Source organism: Protobothrops mucrosquamatus, unplaced genomic scaffold, assembly GCF_001527695.2.
Source record: "Protobothrops mucrosquamatus isolate PMUCROS unplaced genomic scaffold, P.Mucros_1.0 scaffold2367, whole genome shotgun sequence".
NCBI lineage: Eukaryota > Metazoa > Chordata > Lepidosauria > Squamata > Viperidae > Protobothrops > Protobothrops mucrosquamatus.
In genome coordinates, this window is record NW_015388444.1 from 261,855 (window position 1) to 281,468 (window position 19,614).

Genomic DNA, 19,614 nt, shown 5'->3' on the forward strand with positions numbered 1-19,614 from the left:
AAAGTTTGAATTGCTTTTAAAAATATGTAGCTGTGGTTTGGAAGAAAATCATAACATCAAAACATGTAACCAAGCCTAGAAGCAATTTGATCCCAGAATAAAACTTGTATTGTTATATATGTAATGAATATTCTGAATCATGCTTATCTTTTTCTGTCTTGATTGTTCATTCCATATTTTATTAAAGTTTTTCAACATACTTTATAGGTTTATGTGGAAAAAATGCAGTTTTCTTCATATGTCAAACGGGGAGTTTTGAAATTGGGGGATAAACAAGAGTCATATCCTCTTAGTGTCCAGTTCTATCTGCAGCCCCCTACTGAAAATATTTCTCTGATGGAGTTTGAAAGTTTTGCAGTTGATAGATTAAAATGTGAGTATATAGAGTATATAACACAAAACAGTTGTTTCATTATGTGTAGCTTTTCAGAATGATCCAAGTTCATATTTTGGTGGAATTGTATATCTATCTTCATCTTTTTCAGAGTTACCGAACTAATACATTTTGAATTCTGTTCAATATGATAGCATTCATAATATATGTGATTGGTATAATCTGGTTCTTAGTGCTAGAATATGTTGATTGCATGAAAATTAATATTTTCAGATACTGTGTGTTTTTAATCACTGCTCCACTGTCATATTTCAAGATTCTTTGTCTGGTTATTGCAGTACTCAAAACAGTTGAGAACTTGGGTGTGAGTTATGTGAAAGGCAGTGAGTCTTACCAAGAAAAGCTACAGTCGGAACTTCGCCACCTTAAATTTCCATATTATGTAAGTAGAAGTGAATAATATGTCCTTGAAGCTTGGCACCCAGGATAAAATAAAATACCATCTGAGGAGAGACCCAATTTAAATGGATCTTGCATGTAATGCAATTTTCACCTTTGAATTTGGCACTTCCTCCTATACTTCCAAATGATTATTGTGTACCTGGTTCCAATTGATGGCCCTTGTAATAAACCCTGCAGTTAGCCCTGTTATTGCCCTTATAAATGACTGTTTTTTTTATCTTTCCCTATAGCAAAGTGTTAAGGTCAGTAGAATACAAAATTGTAGAAAACAAAAGGTAGATTAGGATTATTCTTTCCTTTTCCTTCATCCATTACATCCTGCCCTCTTTGCCTGGTAGACTCCTGAACTACCCAAAATACTTTTCCAGTGAGTTCAGGTGATGACAAACAGGGAAATGTTTGTGTGTTGGGTCTACAGTAAGGTGGTGGGTGTAATTGACCAAATTAGACAAAAGTATCTTATAAACGTTTTTTTCCCCAATTGCAATCAATAAAATACAACTTGAACTGTTTTGTACCTTGATTCTCTAAAGAATGCTTTGAGGTTGCAGGAGATTGAAAGTAGGAAAGTAGGGAAAGAAAGTAGGAAAGAGGAAAACTAGTTATCTGAGCTTGTCTTCTGTTTACATGGCGATGTTACCACTCACTAATATATAGTATGCGATGCTGTTTGTGATCCAGGTTTTGTTTTTCTGCTATATTTCTTTCTAACTAGGCTTTGATTGAAGATGATTATGATGCAAGAAGAAAAGACCATATTTCTCATTTTATACTGCGCCTTGCCTACTGCCAATCGTAAGTACTATTTGTCTAGAGCAGGGGTAGGCAACCTTGGCTCTTTTATGACTCGTGGACTTCAACTCCCAGAATTCCTGAGCCAGCATGGCTCAACTTGGAAACCTCTCCCTTTCCCCTCAGCATGGCTGGCTCAGGAATTCTGGGAGTTGAAGTCCACAAGTCATAAAAGAGCCAAGCTTGCCTATCCCTGATCTAGTTCTTATAAGGTCCAGATGTTAATACCTATAGTGTATTATAATTTTCGGATGTATTTGATATTGTATATATATTGGAGTTCTGGTTTCCAAAATGGCTAGAAAAATCTCTGTAAGTGAATATGGCAGGAGGAAGAAAGTGTTTTATTTGCAGATATTATTAAAATACTGTATTGTGTGGCCTGAATCCCAGCAATTATGGGTGGTTCATAAATTAAAAACACAGGAAAAAAACATTCCAGTAAGACAAAGGAATGTGTGAAATCTGGGCAGAAATAAAGATATTCAGAAGGAACTTTACCTACCTACCTCAAAGCCTGGATGAAAAGCCAGGTCTTTAAGATCATCCAATTTTTAAATTTATTTTTATTTTCTTTTTTTTTTAATAAAAAATGCCACCCATCTTCCTCAGAAGATGACTCCTGGTGTCTTACAAGTTATAAAACAAGTGAAAATAATTAGATCCTTAAAACTAAAATATCATTAAAAAATACTAAAACTGAAACTAAAAGAGGCAAGAGATGGACAGGACAGAGATGAGGTCATCTTACCCAGTCAGCCACCTTCAGTGATAAGCGCCCCCTAGGGGCCCAAGCCAACTGGCAAAGCCAAATTTTAATATTCTTCTGGAAGGCCAAAAGGAGGAGATAGTTCTCACCTCTAGTGGTAGACTGTTCCACAGGGGTGAGACCATAGTGGAAAAGGCTCTTCTTGACCCCACCTGCTTCAGTTCCTGAGAAGATGGCATCCGTAGCAGGCCTCTTCCACTGACACAAGTGGGACGGGCTTGTCCCATTTGGGGAAAGATGAATCCTCAGATAGTAGGGTCTCAAATAATAAGGCCCTATGCCAGGGGTAGGCAACCTTGGCTCTTTTATGACTTGTGGACTTCAACTCCCAGAATTCCTGAGCCAGCTTGAAGTCCACAAGTCAAAAAAGAGCCAAGGTTGCCTACCCCTGCCCTATGCTATATACAGCTTTATTATTAACAGCCAGCATTTTGGCTGTAGATATGGTCTTCCTTAAATATAATACCTCTTAGGTTGATGCTATTATAATGCACGATTTCTGAAAAAAAAATGGAAATCATTTATTGTTGTGAGTGGAAAGTGGTTTTTCTTTGTCAAAAGATCAATAAAAGTCTATAAATATTTAGCTCTTCAGGAGATAATCCCACATGCTCTTTTAAGTACACATAATCCTCGACTTATGACTACAATTGAGCCCAATTGAGCCCATAATCCTCGACTTATGACTACAATTGTTAAGTAAGTCAGTTGTTAAGTGAGTTTTCTCCCATCTTATGACTTTTCTTGCAGCATGTTACTAAGTGAATCACTGCAGTTGTTAAGTTAGTAACACGGTTGCTAAGTGACTTTGCTTGTCAGAAGGTCACAGATGGTGATCACATGACCGCAGGACTATGCAACCATCATAAATCTGAGCCAGTTGCCAACTGTCCAAATTTTGATCATGTTACAGTGGGGATGCTGCAACAGTTGCAAGTGTGAAAAATGGTCATAAGTTTTCAATGCTGTTGTAACTTTGAATGGTCACAAAACAAATGGTTGTAAGTTGAGGACACTTCAATCTCTCTCTCTCTCTCTCTCTCTCTCTCTCTCTCTCTCTCTCTCTCTCTCTCTCTCTCTCTCTCTCTCTCTCTCTCTCTCTCTCTCTGTGCATTTAAGCCTATATTGGGCAAATTGAGAAACGAAGAAAGAAGTTATCAGAAGAATCCTGGCTTTTCCATCAGGCGTTTTGGCAACAATTTAAATAATCATTATGTTGTCTTTAGGATTTATTCGTAAGCTTCAGATGCTTACAATAAATGTTTAATTCTTCAAAATAAGCTTTTTGTATCATGTGATGTCTTAATGTTAAGGTGGTACACAACAAGTTGAAAGAAACAGGCATAATTTTACAATGTATGTGTGATAGTATGGTGGTGAGAAAGCCAGAGCTGATTGTCTGCTAGAGATTTTAGTAGTTCAACAGTGCCACCATGAGGCAAAACGTACATTGACACATTTTTTTATTCAAAAATATTTGATATTGTAGTTTCATATCACAATTACTTGTTTTAAATTTTTTTGTCTATGAACAAAAGAGAACACTATTGCTGGCTATATATTTGGCATATTCCATATGTAAGTTTAAACAAAATGTTCTATATGTTATTTCACACATTTTTATTGAATGTAAAAATATTACAATTGATTTTAAAAATAATTTGTTTAATGTGATGTAACTATATTAGTATTATATAAACTAACTACTTTAAAAAATCTTGAGTTATGAAGGTGGAGGAAAAATTAAATTATCTAAAAAAACAAAATGGAGACAGGAAAATTAGGAAAAAATGAAAACCTCTAAATTAAGCGTACAAATCAATTTAATAAAGTGAAACACCTAAATACTTAAATTATATCTATTTCTGTATAGATAGAAATACATTTAAATAGTGATACATCAATTTTCCAGTTTATTTATATAGATAGTATAAGTCGAGTCATAGTATAATACGGTATATAAATGCTACTCTACATACATAAAGAATATACATAATATTATTTGCACACAAAAATTAGAGATTACATAATTTTATTCAATTTCTCTATACCGTGATTTTATTTTAAACAAAAAATTGAATCTAGATTATATAGAAGCATATGGTCCAGTCTTTCCTATCTGAAAGTACAGAGTTCATACAAAGGGTAGTCTTTATAGACTGGGATACTGTACAACTGAACTTCTATGAGTACATAATAACAAGGGTCAATTGTCAATTGATTTGAGGCATATAATTTAATTAATATTAATATTTGCTTCTCTAATTTTGATCATAAGACACACATCTAATATTCCATAAAACCTGAAGACATTTTTTGGGTAATATAGGATATTTCGATTCTGTAATTCAAATTTGTTGTATGTTGTCCAAATTTATTTTTGATTTTTTTTTAAATGGTAATAGTAGATTGCCATTTAATACCTAATGGTCTTTCAGAGAGTGCAAGGGCATCAGGGCCAAACAGTATAAATAAAACCTTTAACTCTTGTCAATTGCCATTCTGCTTTTCTAAATAAATTATGCTTTTGTACAATTTCTTGCATGGTTGAATAAAATAATTTTAAAATTATATGCTGTATTCAAACTTGCTATTGTCTGAAAGTAGCCTCGTAATTGAAGTGTGTAATTGAAGTGCGTAATTGTACGTTGCAATTCTCACTGCTTTCAGTGAAATTTACTTTAAACACATCTTAATTATATTAAGTTGTTTAGCGGAAAGGCGATGATTTTTAATAATAATAGCCTCCTCAAAGTTTTAAACTGGAATTGGATTTATGAATGCTTAGAAACTTGGACATTTAGTAGTGAAAAAACTTGATTGCAATACTTTTTATTTATTAATCTCTTTAAGTGCTAGGATTAATACAGGGACCAAATAATGTGGTACCCATGGAAGGAAGTGCTTTTTCCATGTACAGTATGAACTGAAATTATATTGTAGCTTCCTATAATACAGATATTCAGATTGCTCTAAAAAGGAGGCAGCAAAAATAGTTTCATTCTTATAAGCAAAATGCTACTCATAGGAACTCAATAATGATTTAGCAAGAATTTACAAATAACATTGAGGACTTATGAACTCTATTTTGTTCCAATTAGCTGTAAAAAGAGAAAGTTAAATGTGAATAAACTTTTTTCCTATCTCACTGAAATTAAGTCTCTAGAGCAGGGGTGTCAAACTGCCAGCCCGCGGGCCGGACACGTCACCAGGAAACTGCGCCCACCCCATTGCCGGCAATGGGGAAAAAGCTCCGATACGTTGTGCGACATTACATGACATCGCGAGTTTGACATGTCTGCTCTAGAGAAACTCTTATTTACTGGATGTGTCTAAATCAACTGCTTTTCATTATGCGTTCATTGCTTTATTACAGGGAGGAGCTTAAGAGATGGTTTATCCAACAAGAAATGGACCTCTTCCGTTACAGATTTAATCAGCTATCTCATTCTTTAGTTGAAAGGTTTCTTCAGTATGCTAACTTGGGGTATGATATTGTAAGTACTGTATATTTGAATAACTCAATAATTGGTTTTAGTTTGAAAACTCTTACAAAAAGTATATATGGGGGTGCAAAAATAATTGCTGGTGTTGGGCTCCTCTTCATTTTGATCTGCTAGTTTTTTACTTTAATCAATTATGAATTTGCTGCATCATACATGCTGCAGTTATTGTTAGACTGTACATTCCTTTCAGCCCTATAAAGGAACACAATGGAAAACCACTTCTGAAAAATACAGGTAGTCTTTGATTTACAATCGATCAAATTAATGATCAACCCAAAAAGGGGACTTCTAAGCCAAATTTGAAGTTCTAATGGTTGGGTCCCCTCCTCAGTTACATGACCAAAATTTGGGTGCTCAGCAACATTCCCACATTTACGGCCATTTGCAGTGTCCTGTGGTCACGTGACTGCATTTTTCAATGCTTTCCCCAAACCAGTACTTCGAGCTTTCAGCAAAACCTCACCCATAGCGAAGCATTGGTTTGCTTAATGACGAGGGCATTTACTTGGTGTTCGCTTTATGGCCACTGCATTTGCTTAACAACCATTGCAAAAAAACTTAAAATCAGGCAGGCAGGCGGGCAGGCAGGCCCCATTATGGACATACATCAAGGTCTACCCCTATTCCCTAGAAAACTTTATGGACTTGTTCATGTCGTTGCCAGACTAAATTGAAGGCATTCTCCCCCCCCCCCCTCAAAAAAGTGCCATATATCTTATATTGGTTTTGCATACATTACTCAAAAACCCAGCAGGAATGTGCAAGAAATACAAATATGTTTTGCTTCAAGCTTGAGACCCAAATAGCTCAAAATATTTCATTTCATTCATTCCAATTTAGCCACAATTTAATGGGCAAAACTCAAAACAGTCTGAACATTCCAATGTATACAAAATAGATTGGCCAAAACCTTTTTCACCATGTTTTGCACCCCAGATTACAACACTAGTGGATGGAGTGGCAATCTTTTGTGACCTCTGTCTGCCAGCCAACCTGAAGAAAGATTGACAAAAGAAAGGATTTTTTTAAAAACCTTTTGAAGGCTTTGAAATATTCCAATAGGAAATAAATGATTTCAGGAAAAGATACGGTAATCTCATCAGCGCTTTTTCCATTAGTACTTCCTGGTCTTAAGACTAAAATTTAACAGTTAAGTAAACGAATCTTACTCAAGAAGACCAGTGAGATTTCTTTAGTTGCTTTTTTTTTTTAATTAAAGTTTGCCCCCAACCTAATTTTCTGCTTTGTGTATGCAGATTGCAGGCAGCAGATTGAAAGACATATTTTAATATTTTTTACAGCCTAGCTGCCAAGAAAAAAACAATGTTTGACTTTTGCAGGAACAATTTATGGTACAAACTGAACAATATTGTCTTCATTTGCATTCTGCACCCGAATTTTATATAAAGCAAATATGCAATCATTCGTGTAGTTATCTCAACCCCCCCCCCAAGCCACCTCCCAATTCTTTTGAAATTCCAACAAAGAATGTAAGGGAAATCAGCATACTTTTTCACAAAATACGACATGAACAACATTGGCTAGTTCAGTGGTTCTCAACCTGTGGGTCGGGACCCCATTTGGGGTCGATCGACCATTTCACGGGGGTCGCCAAGCAAGGCTGTCCGCCATTTTTTTTGTTCGCCATTTTTTTTCCCCCTTTTCCGGCGGGTGCCTTACCTCCCTTGGGCTGGGCCAGCTGGTGGTCGGCCTGCTCTGTCTCTGCCGCTTGCCAGCTACGCCTCGGCCGGCGCAGGGGGCGGAACCACACATGTGCGGCGCTCCCGGGCAGGGAAAGTTTTTGACTTACGACCGGTTTAGTCCTCGACTTACGACCGGTTTAGTCCTCGACCAGTTTAGTTCTCGACTTACGACCGGTTGGGGTCGCGGCATTAAAAAGGTTGAGAACCACTGGGCTAGTTTCTAGACTGTGTGACTGTACGCACACAAAACAGTATCACCAAACCTGCATGAAAGAACAATAAGAGTATTTAATTTAAAGATAGCAAGAGCGAATTGAAAGCTATGGTAAACCAAATAGACTTAAATTATGAAATACAGGTAGTCCTTATGATTACAATTGAGCCCAAAATTTATGTTGCTAAGTGAGAAATTTGTTAACTGAGGTTTGTCCCATTTTATGACTTTCCTTGCCACAATTGTTAAGTGAATCACTGCAGTTATTACATTAGTAACAATGTTTGTTAAGTGAATCTGGCTTCCCCATTGACTTTGTTTGTCAGAAGGTCACACAAGGTGATCACACGACCTCAGGACACTGCAACTGTCATAAATAGGAACCCAGTTGTCAAGCATACAAATGTAAATCCCATGACCATGGGGATGCTGCAATGGTTGTTAAGTGTGGAAAAATGGCCATACGTCATTTTTTCAGTTCCGTTGTAACTTCGAACTGTTGTAAGTCGAGGACTACCTGTATTGTGTGTGTGAAGGGAAGTAATGTTGGAAGTCAATAAGCATAATAATATAGGATGGAAGAAGTCATGCCTGCAAATAAATAGACTGCTTAGCAAGCAGTTTAGCACTCAGGACTTCAAGACAAATATGTAAGATGTCTCTTTGGCCATTAATATATTTATGAATAAATGTATAAGGAATGCTTACCGTGACATCAGAGAGACATTGGTTTTGTATGATTTACTCTCGTATAAATATACCATGTTGTTGGCTGAGAACACAAACAACTTGCAGCAAATGTTAGATTAAGTTGCTCTGATGTTTCTGAAGCTTAGCTTGGCGGACAAAGTTTTCATAGTAGAATGTAACTAAATGTCAAAAGTTAATAAGATTTGTCTGGGAGCCTGTAGGTTTATGTTTTTTTTCCCTAAGAAGAGGTCAAAACTGAGCTTGCCTTTGTTATATACTATTTTGGCTATTTTTCAAGAAGAAAAAGCATCTTTACAGCTATCCCAATATATTTACAAAATTGAAATTTTAAAAGGTATATAGACTTACTGTAAAACCTTTACAAAATCTACCAGACCTTTTTAGAAGAAGAGCTCTTCTTGGGAGCCACTCTGTGTGAATAAATGTTTTCATTTAAAATGATGGAGCTTTCCAAAGGACAACGTGGAAAAGTGGTGTGTACACGTGTTTTTAACATGCAGTATTAAAAAGGATTACTATATCTGTTCTTGAAAGTAGCTAAAAGATTTTTATGGCTACCCTAAGCAGATATTCCACAATTGCTTTTGCACTGTTTTTTTTTTAAAGGAGGAAAAATAATGCCTGATATTTTGAATATGAAGTTTATGTTTTTGTGAGAAAATGCTGGGTTCGGTCATTCTGATGTGATTTGTTTGATTTTTGCTTAATGAGATGTTGTTTATAACATTGTGGTTTATAACAATGGTTTCTCTTTTAGCATTGTGGGTGAACCAGGTTTTTGCTAGACCATTATGTATCTTTTTTAACATTGTTGTGGTTAAATTGGGGTGGAGTCTTAGATCCTGTTGCCAAGCAATACGGTTGTGAAGTGAACTTTGCCCCATTTGATGACCTTTATTGCCACGGTTGTTAAATGAATCACTGCACTTGTTAAATGAGTGGCATGATCGTTAAGTGAATCTGGCTTCCCCATCGACTTTGCCCGTCAGAAGGTCACAAAAGGTGACCACATGACCCCGGGACACCACAACCGTCATAAATATGAACCAGTTGCCAGGCATCTGAATTTTGATCACTTGACCGTGGGGATGCTGCAACAGTTGTAAATATAAAAAATGGTCATGTGTGTGTGTGTATATGTGTGTGTGTGAGAGAGTGACACACAGAGACAGAGAGAGAGAGAGGGAATAATTTAAATTATCCTGTATTTAATTAGAGGAAAGAAACAAGTTCTTTTTAAAAGATTAACTTAAATGGAACAATTTTTAAAGATACCCACCCCATGTTTGCAACAAATTAAAGGATAAGGTGCGATATAAGGAAAAATGAAAGTGAATTGTGTAATATTGCTATTAATCTTTACTGAGCTGTATTTGGTCTTTTTCTTCAAACTGGCTCTTCTTTAAACTGGTACTGGTATCTTAGTTTTTCAGATTTGTACATGAATTTTTCAGTACATACACACATATAGCGTTCAGTACGCATTCAGATGCTATTCAGAGTACCTTAGTTGTACCGAAGGAAGAAGACAATGTCCTGGATAGTCAGTTGGAGGAGCTAATGCTCTGCGTTTCTGTTACTGACATACTAGATAAGGGAGGAGGAAGAATAAACAGGATGGGGGGGGGGAGATGCTGAAGTGAGTGAAATTTGATTTTTCTCCAGGTAGCTGCTCTTTGATTTTGTTGCTGTCAGTTTTTTTTAAAGAATCTTTCTGGAGAGTTTGGTTAGGCAATGTAAATGGCATTTCTCCAGTTTATCAATGAATCGCTCTGGCCTCTTTCACTTAATTTTATATCTATTTTAATTGACAAATAGTAGAGCAGTGTACATGAATGTTGCTAATTCAGTTTCTCAGTATGTTGATTGTTTCGAATGTTCTTTGCAAGTCCCAGCCTGATAAGGGGTTTTTGACCATAGTTAATTTAATTTAAGATAAGATAAGATAACCTTTATTGTCATTTTTATACTATGGTCACAATGGCACACATCAAAAATGAAATTTAGTTGCCCGCTCATAAAGTGAAACACATACATGACACACACCTAAACATTCTATGAACAACATATGTATAGACCCACATCCCTACATATACGTAGAAAATAAATATTAAATATTGTCCATCTTGAATATATAACGGAAGGAGGAAACTTGAGAGTTCGCAAGGTTAATGCTGTATGGAATGAAACTCTGGTTGAATCTGGATGTCCTGCTTCGGATACTACGAAGTGCTTGATATCTACTTTGCTTTGGACTTTTGCAATATAGTTTCCTAACCATGTGAAATCAATCAACATCAGTGGTGGGATTCAGCCAGTTTGCACCACTTCGGCAGAACCGGTAGCTAATTTTTTGTTGCCCAGGCCCAGAATGGACTTCTGGAAGCGGCATCCACACAGGGAACCGGTTGTTCACATATTTGAATCCCACCACTGATCAACATTGCATTGCTCATTTTGGATTCAGGTGATTATTATCTGCAAATAATTAGACAATTGAAGGCTGGATCAGGTTCAGCATGTCTAATCCATCCATATTCCCCTAGTGAGAAATTCCCAAGCAGCATATGAAAGTAATAACAACAAAAGGAAGCTGCTAATAGTTACTGATCCATCAATAATGCAAAAATTAGCCTAGAAAATCTTTTGGAAACTGCCCAACCGAAAATGTTTTAGTCAGTTCAAGACTCTGAAGAGCACTTTCTTTGTTGAAGAAAAAACTTTTCCATGAGGGTCCAATTCTTTTGATTTTCTTTATTATTTCAGTTTTGTTTCTGGTGGTATCTGACTGGCTTGTTTCTGATTTATTTAAAAATAAATAAATAATACAAGCCATGGCTTAATGCACAGGTGTCAAACTTGCCGTGTCACGTGATGTGTTGCGACGTATCGTGACTTTTTTTGCATTGCTGGAGCTGGAGTGGACTTTCTTTCCCTGGTTACATCTACTTGTCTCATCACAACCGGCAGGAGACGTGTTTTATGGGTTCTCACCTACCAAGGAATGTCCACCTGATAGGACCCAGGAGAAGAACATTTTCTGCACCCAACCACCATCCTGAGATTAAACTGACCTTGACCTACTGGCTCTTTGGAAGGCTCTTAAGACATGGTTTTGTCATTGGGCCTGGGGATCCAAAGGTGGTCTGGAGCTGTTAGCTGGTTCTATTGTTAGTTATTATATGGATGATACTTCCTTGCAAATTAAATTTTAACTATTTTCATTGGTTTTCAATGGTTTTCATTTTAGTTGTTTACTTGGGACTATTTATTGTTTACAGTTTTTAAGGATTCGTGTGCCCAGATCACGTATGTGTGAGATGAGTGGCTAAATAAATAAATAGTGTGTGGTATTTCAGAAATTAACTTCTGAATCTTCTTAAACACTATCTCTGGGTCTAATGTGATTCTAAGCAAGGGTTATTAGATTAATTATAGATCATTGTATTTTTTATTTCTCATCAGGGACGTGTAGTTGCCTGAGGGCCTCACCGTTATGGATGCATCTCATTTTGGCCCAGCTTCTCAACAATTAAGTCTATAAGGACTTGAATTGTGCACTCTAATCTGCTACAATCATACATAGGCAATTTGGTGCCTAGTCTTTTTTGGCAGTCTTCCATTTAACTAAACTTACCAAATGTAATCACTGCCCGTCTCCTGTCCTTTTGGAACATTTCCTCCATGAATGTTGTTTAGTCTGCTGTCGATTTTGAATGAGGGGAAGACAGATGCCAATTAAAAGCAAGAGCAGTGCTGAAAAATAATGGTATCAGCTGTCCACTAACTAAGCTCATCAGGGGTAATCACTGTACATCAAGCCCCAGAACTGGCACAGTGAATAGAGAATAGAAAAATATTCTAATTCTGGGTAGCTTAAGCAATATTGGAAGTTCTGGATTTTGAATGCCTCCAACAGATCTGCCGGATGAAGATTTTTTAAAATGCTACGTTAATGTTTTTGTGGCTTCCTTAAATGCTACATTAATGTTTTTGTGGCTTCCTTGATTTTGTCTGATAGAAAGCCTCTTTGAATTTTGGGAGCATTTTTTTTAGCAGATCTATAAAGGATTTTGCTTTAAAGTTGCAGGCCTACAGAAATTGAAATTTGGTTAGATGGTGAATTACGAGCTTCATTTCAAGATACCATAAAACATTTATAAGTTAAGTCTAAATTTTGTAGGAATATAGGAAGGAAGGGAGAGGAAAAGGATGGAAGGAAGGAGAGGGAGAGGGATAGTAGGAGGGATGAAGAAAGAAAGTTGGAGGGAAAGAAGAAAGGTTTCTGATGCTGCTGCCAACCTTCCACAGGGAAATTCAATAGGCATGGTGGCAGGAATTATTCCCTCTCCCATTGCTTTTTTACCTACCAGTGGTCATTTGGTTTCTCTGTTCAGGTAAAGAAATATCTCTGAAATGATGGCCTAATCTAAAGATCCAAGGTAGGCAGCCCAGTAAACGCTTGTTTATGTCCAGTTGTTTAAGCCTATGAAATAAAACCATATTCCCCTGTCTTCCTAAAAATGAAGGAACTATCTGGATCTTTGTAGGCAAGCTATTCCATGATGATGGACAATCACCTGACTCTGGGCTTTTATCTGCTCATTTTCTGGTGGAAGGACCAAAGGCATCTCTTTGGACACTGAACAGAGGAGAAATAAATAAATAAATAAATTTGCCCAGTCACAGAATCATAGTGTTGGAAAGACCAGATGTAAGAAGACAGGAAGCAGAAGGCACATGGCTTTATTTTCTATATAAAACTTGTTTAATAACCAAGTGATCTAGATAGAATATCTATTGCTTCCAGGGAATGTGTCCCTGGCTTGCTTTTATTAAAGCATAGTTTTTGTTTTTCCGTTATATGTTATTTTCCAAGCGTATCTACTGTTCCAGGTGTTGGTACCTATACCGCCATGCTGCCGGCGTGTCCCTATAGTTCTTTCTCATTCCTACCAAAAAGAAGATAGAAGAAGCAGTTACCTTGCCAGTAACCTCAAATGCTTGAAGCCAAGGTCTTGGCCTTTATTTAGCTTTTCACACTTAAATTTGCATGCTGTGCCCCAGAGATGCACTAATGAGGGAAACTGGTAGGTTTCTACAAGTCAGGCCTTCAATGGGAAGTATGTCCTGCAATCCGTGAAAAGTGGAATAGGGAGACACGGCTGGGAATTGCTAATTACAGCTATATAGAGCATCAGTAAGCAAGCAAATTGTTGGCAATGTCATGGAAGATCAGGCGGGTGCTAGAAATGTCAGTGTCGGACCTTGATTAATCAAAGCAAAGATGGATAAGAAACATCAGTTGGATGTGAGGAGGAATAGATGCCCCAAGGTTGAGGACCTGTAGTTGAGAAAAATAGGAAAGAGGAATGGATAGTATGGCGGGAAAGAGGGAACCATGGATGGGAAAACCAGAGATAGTGGCAGGCCAGGGTTTTCTTGTGGCTGATGAAAATTGCAAGTTGGTTTGATGGGATGGAAGGGAAAAAAAAAATGAAAACAATTAATAGAGAAGCTGGAAAAGAAAGAAAAATCGTTGAAAAGAATACCTTCCCTTTTTCACCTGTCAAAGCATAGTGCCGGCAAAGTTGCTTTGTTCCTAATTCTGCGTTGCTGCTATTCCAACATGTAGCAGTGGGTTTTTTCTACACATTTTGCATGTAATACTTGTGCTTAAGTTTTTTTTATTATCTTAGTTCTACAATGTTCAGAGATATCTATGTTGTCCATGGAGAAGTTTAATGAAGTGGGCTCTGAGAATATTGTCTTTGACTGGGCTTGTTATGGGCATATGGTGTAGTTTCGACAGTTTTGGTAAAAGCAAAATGTGTTTGAAGCCTAACTGGACAGCTGCCTCTTCTTACTGCCAGAAACATAATGGAAGCAACTTAGGGTGAAAAACACCATGCTCATTAAGAGTTTCAATTTCTTAATTTTCTCGGTTTGATGAGAAACAGATGCTGATTTTCAAGAGATATCTAAATAGATTCTCCCCAGAGTGTTTTTATAGTTGGAGTTGTAAATTGTAAAAATAGTTCAGAATGAACCAAAACCTAACTATGCACGTTCTGTCTTCAATGCAAAGACTTAGGATTTTACAGATATAAATTAAAAAAAATTTTTTTTTTAAATAATTTGAATAGGCTACTTGATAGAATGGGATTCATAATGTAAGATTCACCTGGCACAAATACATGGTATGCTGACCTTCAGGAAAGAAATGGCAGATGGATAAAAGGTTCAGTGTAAAGTGGAGCTGACAAGCATGACAGAATAAAGAGCTGGTGAATAGTCCTGCTGGTTGATAATTTCTTTCTGGACAAAGAAAGGACTTGAGATTATCCACAAGTGCTCCAGACAGTTGCTCCTTGTGAGGAGATTGCAAGACAGTAGACCAGTGGTTCTCAACCTTTTTAATGCCGCGACCCCCAACCGGTCGTAAGTCGAGGACTAAACCGGTCGTAAGTTGAGGACTACCCAACCGGTCGTAAGTCGAGGACTTTCCCTGCCCGGGAGCGCCGCGCATGCGTGGTCCCGCCCCCTGCACCGGCCGAGGTGTAGCTGGCAAGCGGCAGAGACGGAGCAGGCTGACCACCAGCTGGCTCAGCCCAAGGGAGGTAAGGCACCCGCCGGAAAAGGGGAAAAAATGGCGGACAAAAAAAATGGCGGACAGCCTTGCTTGGCGACCCCCGTGAAATGGTTGATTGACCCCAAATGGGGTCCCGACCCACAGGTTGAGAACCACTGCAGTAGACTCTCATGGGTTTAGAGCTCTCAGAGATGAGAGAATAGCCATCTCCCTCAACCTGCAGTTGTATCTTTGAAAGGACACTAACTTTGCATATTTCCTTTCCTGGTCACTTTCAGAAATTGGTTGTTATTTATTTATTTATTAAAAATTTATATGGCCACTCAACCAATATACAAGTCACACCATACAGTGCCCCCTGCCCCTCCCCCCAGGGTAGCAACAACACAATTAAATCAGCCACTTGATCAATTCTATTTCCATTTGTGGGCCCCAGGTCCATTGACAAAACTACATCTTCGGGGCCTTTTAGGAAAGGTAGTGGCCAATTGTACCTTTGGTGAAATGATATTCCATAGAGAAGAGGCCACCACCAGAAAGGTCTTTTTTGTAGTCCCATAATAGATTAAACCTAATAAATGTGAACTGCTTTTTAGCTATTACAGTAGGAATAGCTATTGGATCAACAAGTTTGACAGCACTAGGTGAGTCTCCTTCAATCCTTAGTGAAATAAGTTTTAAATATATGTTTAAGGACTAAAAACAACAACAAAACAAATTCACGGTATACTCAGAGGAATAATAAAGCAGGAAGGATTGACCTGTATGAAGCGTTTAAGTATAAATGCAACAATTTCTGCAGACCTCTGTTTATAATGTTCAGCCAGATACAGTTGGTTCTAAATGAAGCTGAAAACATTGGTGCAGAAGTCTGTAGTACCTTCAGCTTATTTGTATATTATGCCAAATATCTACTGCTGTTCTAAAAGTATAGCCTTTGAATGAAATGCTCGATGAACTGCTGTCTGAATAAAACAAATTGTTTTGTTTATTTTATGTTCACAATGCTAACATACAGAATCCTGGAAAATCAGACTAATACGAAAAATAAAACAGCTTTAATAATGCAGAGCTCATTTTAATTTTGCTGTGGAAAGGCACAAATCCTCTTTTCTCTTGCAGTGCAATATCTTGTACATGTTTTGAGCTATGTGCTGTAGTATTAGTGGATTGGAAGGTAGCAGTCATATATTAATCACTTTGGAACTCAAAAATTTGCTTCACTGTAACAAAACTGGAGAATATGAGAACTTGAATGCTGAATGCACGGTTAATATGTGCATATGTGAATGCCAGTTGTTAGAACTGACATTCTGTTTTCTAATCTGATACCACTTGGGATTTTCTAAATCATTGCACTTAACCTTTCATCAGATTTCCTGGGTGAGCTGGAGCAATGACAGAGCCGTCTCTTCAGTAACTGAGCAATTCAGAGATTAGACATTTTAAATGTTCAAAAAGGTTTATTAAAACATTGTGTTCTCACTTTATAAACTTCTGCCTTTGGGTGTGGTTTACACTATTACAGAACATGTACTTCTACACGTGTTCTTATGATTATGTACAGTCTGATGGGATGAATTTTACGGTTTGGCTCTTCATTCTGAAGCTTTACATCATTTATTATACCTCATCCTGATGTTTGCCGAAGTTGTTATGAGTTGAATATTTTATGACTTTAAAATTCTCTACTGTCAAAGAAATAATGACTGCAACATTTCTATGTATGAAAAAGTCTGTACATAACCCTGGTTTCAGGGTAGTCAATACTTAGACTGAAATATGATTATTTTAGATGTTTTGGTCCATATACAGAGTGGAATTGAGTTATTTGTTCTGAATATGACCAAAATGTTTTGAGCAGAAATGCCATGTTGGGAGCTTCTTCCTTACTATCGAGACCATTGTAAGAAGAAATGGTTGCACAGGCCAGTGGTAGCAGTGGTTGATGAGAGGGAGGGAAAGAAGTGAGAATACTGTGAAGATGGGGTGACACCCAGGTCATGGGAAGGTGGAAGGGATACAGAGAGTGACACATTTCATTGTTCTGCTTGATCCAAATGATCATTCTGGGGTGCCCGCAGATTTTGTTTTGGCCAAATTGTGGTCAGAATGAAGATTCAGCAGAATTGCTGGGCTACAATGACTTTTTTTGGTTTTGAAACTATTTTACATGTCAGGCACACCCATAATCGCATTCCAATAAAGTGGTAAGTCATAGTTTCCACATGACAAGCCCAGTCTACAGTGAGCTTTAGAGCTGTGATCCACATGAACTATGGGATGTTGAAATGATCCTGGTCCATAAAATAGCATTTGGTTAGTTTATTTGGTCTAAATAATTACCATTCATTATTTAGGATGACAAGATGATGCTCTGCTAAGTAAAACTAAGCAAAAGCCTCCACAATATGGGAACAGAGTGAAAGTATGTGTACATGAAGCTTGCTGCTACTCAATTATATTAGACTATGTGCTACTTTTTATCATTTTCATGCATGTCTTCCTTTTTAACCCTTAATATCTTTTTTAATCATATAATTTTCACACTTCTGTAGAGTTAATCTATTTATTCAGGTACAGTTGCCTTAAAAGAACTGTCAATGAATATTAAAAATACGACAATTATTTTAGCTTCCAGAAACTGAAAAGCTGAACATGGCAGACAAACTAATCAATGCAACACCTGGAATTGGTGTCAATGAACTGAAAAATAATGTCTTCTATAAGGTAAGCGAGCAGATGACATCTGTGATGATAAGTTACAATTCTCTATCGTTCTCTTCTCTTTTTCTATTCAAAACAGCAATGTTGTTGTTTCATATGCCGATTCTTTCTTTTTGCATAAAATATGGGCCTCCAAGGATATGGGTGGTTGATTTACAGGTAGTCCTCAAGTTATAACAGCAAATGGGACTGGAATTTCCATTGCTAAACAATGTTGTTGAAAAGCTCAACATCATGTGATCACATTGCTTAGTGATAGCAATCCCTGCAGTCTTCGTTGCCATCATTAATCAAATTTCGCCAGTCATTAGCCAAGAACCCACCCCATTCCAAGCCATTCCCAGCTTAGTCCCTCCCAGTTCTAAACCTCGGTCCTTCCAAGGAAAGTAACTGCCTCCCCTTCAACCTACAGGGCAGGTATAAGAGAACACCAATAGCAGAACGGGTATGTATATGTGGTAAAGGAGAAGTCGAAGATATCTCACATGTTTTATTGTACTGTGAGCTATACCAAGTTTATAGGACAGTATATATTCTCCCCTTATTAGAGAGATTGCCAGGGAGGGCAGACAATTTTTATGTAGGCTTTCTCCTCCAAGACTCANAGACTCAAACCCTTCTATCACGCATGCAGTGGCAAAATACTGTGTTGCGGCAATGTCCACAAGAAAAAAATTGGTTACAGATCTATAGTCGTCAACTTGTGCCAATTTTTGGGAGATATCTCTAATAATGTTTGGAACATTATATTTACTCACACATTAATCGGCTATCCACTCACGTAAACTAGGGAGTGACCCTAACGTTTTGAGAACATGTATTTTCTTAACAGGGATGTTATTATTTACTATTAATGTTAGTACTATTTTTACTATTATTATTATTATTATTTAATATATTGTAAAAAGTGATGGCTATTGCTGGTCTACAACCGTAATAAAGTTTATTATAACAGGTAAGGACTGTTGCCTCCCCTTCAACTCCCCCCAACTGCCTCTTCCCTCTATCTACGCCCTTTTGGCCAACCTGCTCCCTGCCTTATAGGGCAGCAAGAGTCCCAGAATCTCGCAGCTTGGTGGCTGGTTGCAAAGCTGTGGTGCAGGGGCTTCTTGGCATGCCGCAGCTCTAAGGCTGTAAGAAACCTCTCAGCCTCTGTACAGCATGAAGCCGCAGCCACCGTGGAAAGCTGCAGCCACCCTGACCCAGCAGCGCAGCATGAAACTGTAACTGCCCTGTGAAGCCGCAGCTGCATCAGCCTGGATCAGCCCAGCAATGGGAGCAAGAAGATGGCAAAAGTCAGCTGGGATGGCAGAGCACAAGGCGGCTGGGCCTGCGGAGTACAGGAGGCCAAAAGGGCACAGGCAGTGGGAGATAGGCAGGTAGGGAGAGTTGAAGCACCGCTGCAGTCATACGTGCAGGCGGGCAGCCAAGCAGCCAGGTTTTGGTCATGTGACTGATGACTGTAATGGCTGTAACTTCAGGAACCATTTGTTCAGTGCTGCTGTAACTTTCAATGGTTGCTGAATGAATTGTCAGGTGCAAAGGATCAGGACCACACCTTCAATTTCAGTTCAGAAGATTTATTATTCAAGCCCACACATAAGCATCTAGTGAACTAATGGTCAGCTTTAAATGGTCAGTGCTAGATAAGGGTCAACTGAATTCAAGAGAGGCTGGATGTGGATTCTTTGTGGCAATGTAACAGTTCCAAAGGGATGACACAATTAACTCCACCCTCCAGCTCTACCTGCTCTTCTATATAAGTGGTCAAAACTCAAGGACTACTTGTACTGATCTATATCCT

The 19,614-nt window shown here is 37.9% G+C and overlaps 1 protein-coding gene across 1 annotated transcript; it reads left to right on the forward strand.

Moving 5' to 3' along the window:
* Window positions 1–222: 222 nt before the first annotated feature.
* PRIM2 (DNA primase subunit 2) lies at window positions 223–17,813 on the forward strand (the record flags this gene model as incomplete). The annotated part of the gene is made up of 5 exons (XM_015824811.1): window positions 223–373; window positions 673–776; window positions 1,512–1,591; window positions 5,734–5,854; window positions 17,718–17,813. Coding segments are annotated over exons 1-5 (552 nt in total), but the record flags the coding sequence as incomplete, so codon positions are not given.
* Window positions 17,814–19,614: the final 1,801 nt, after the last annotated feature.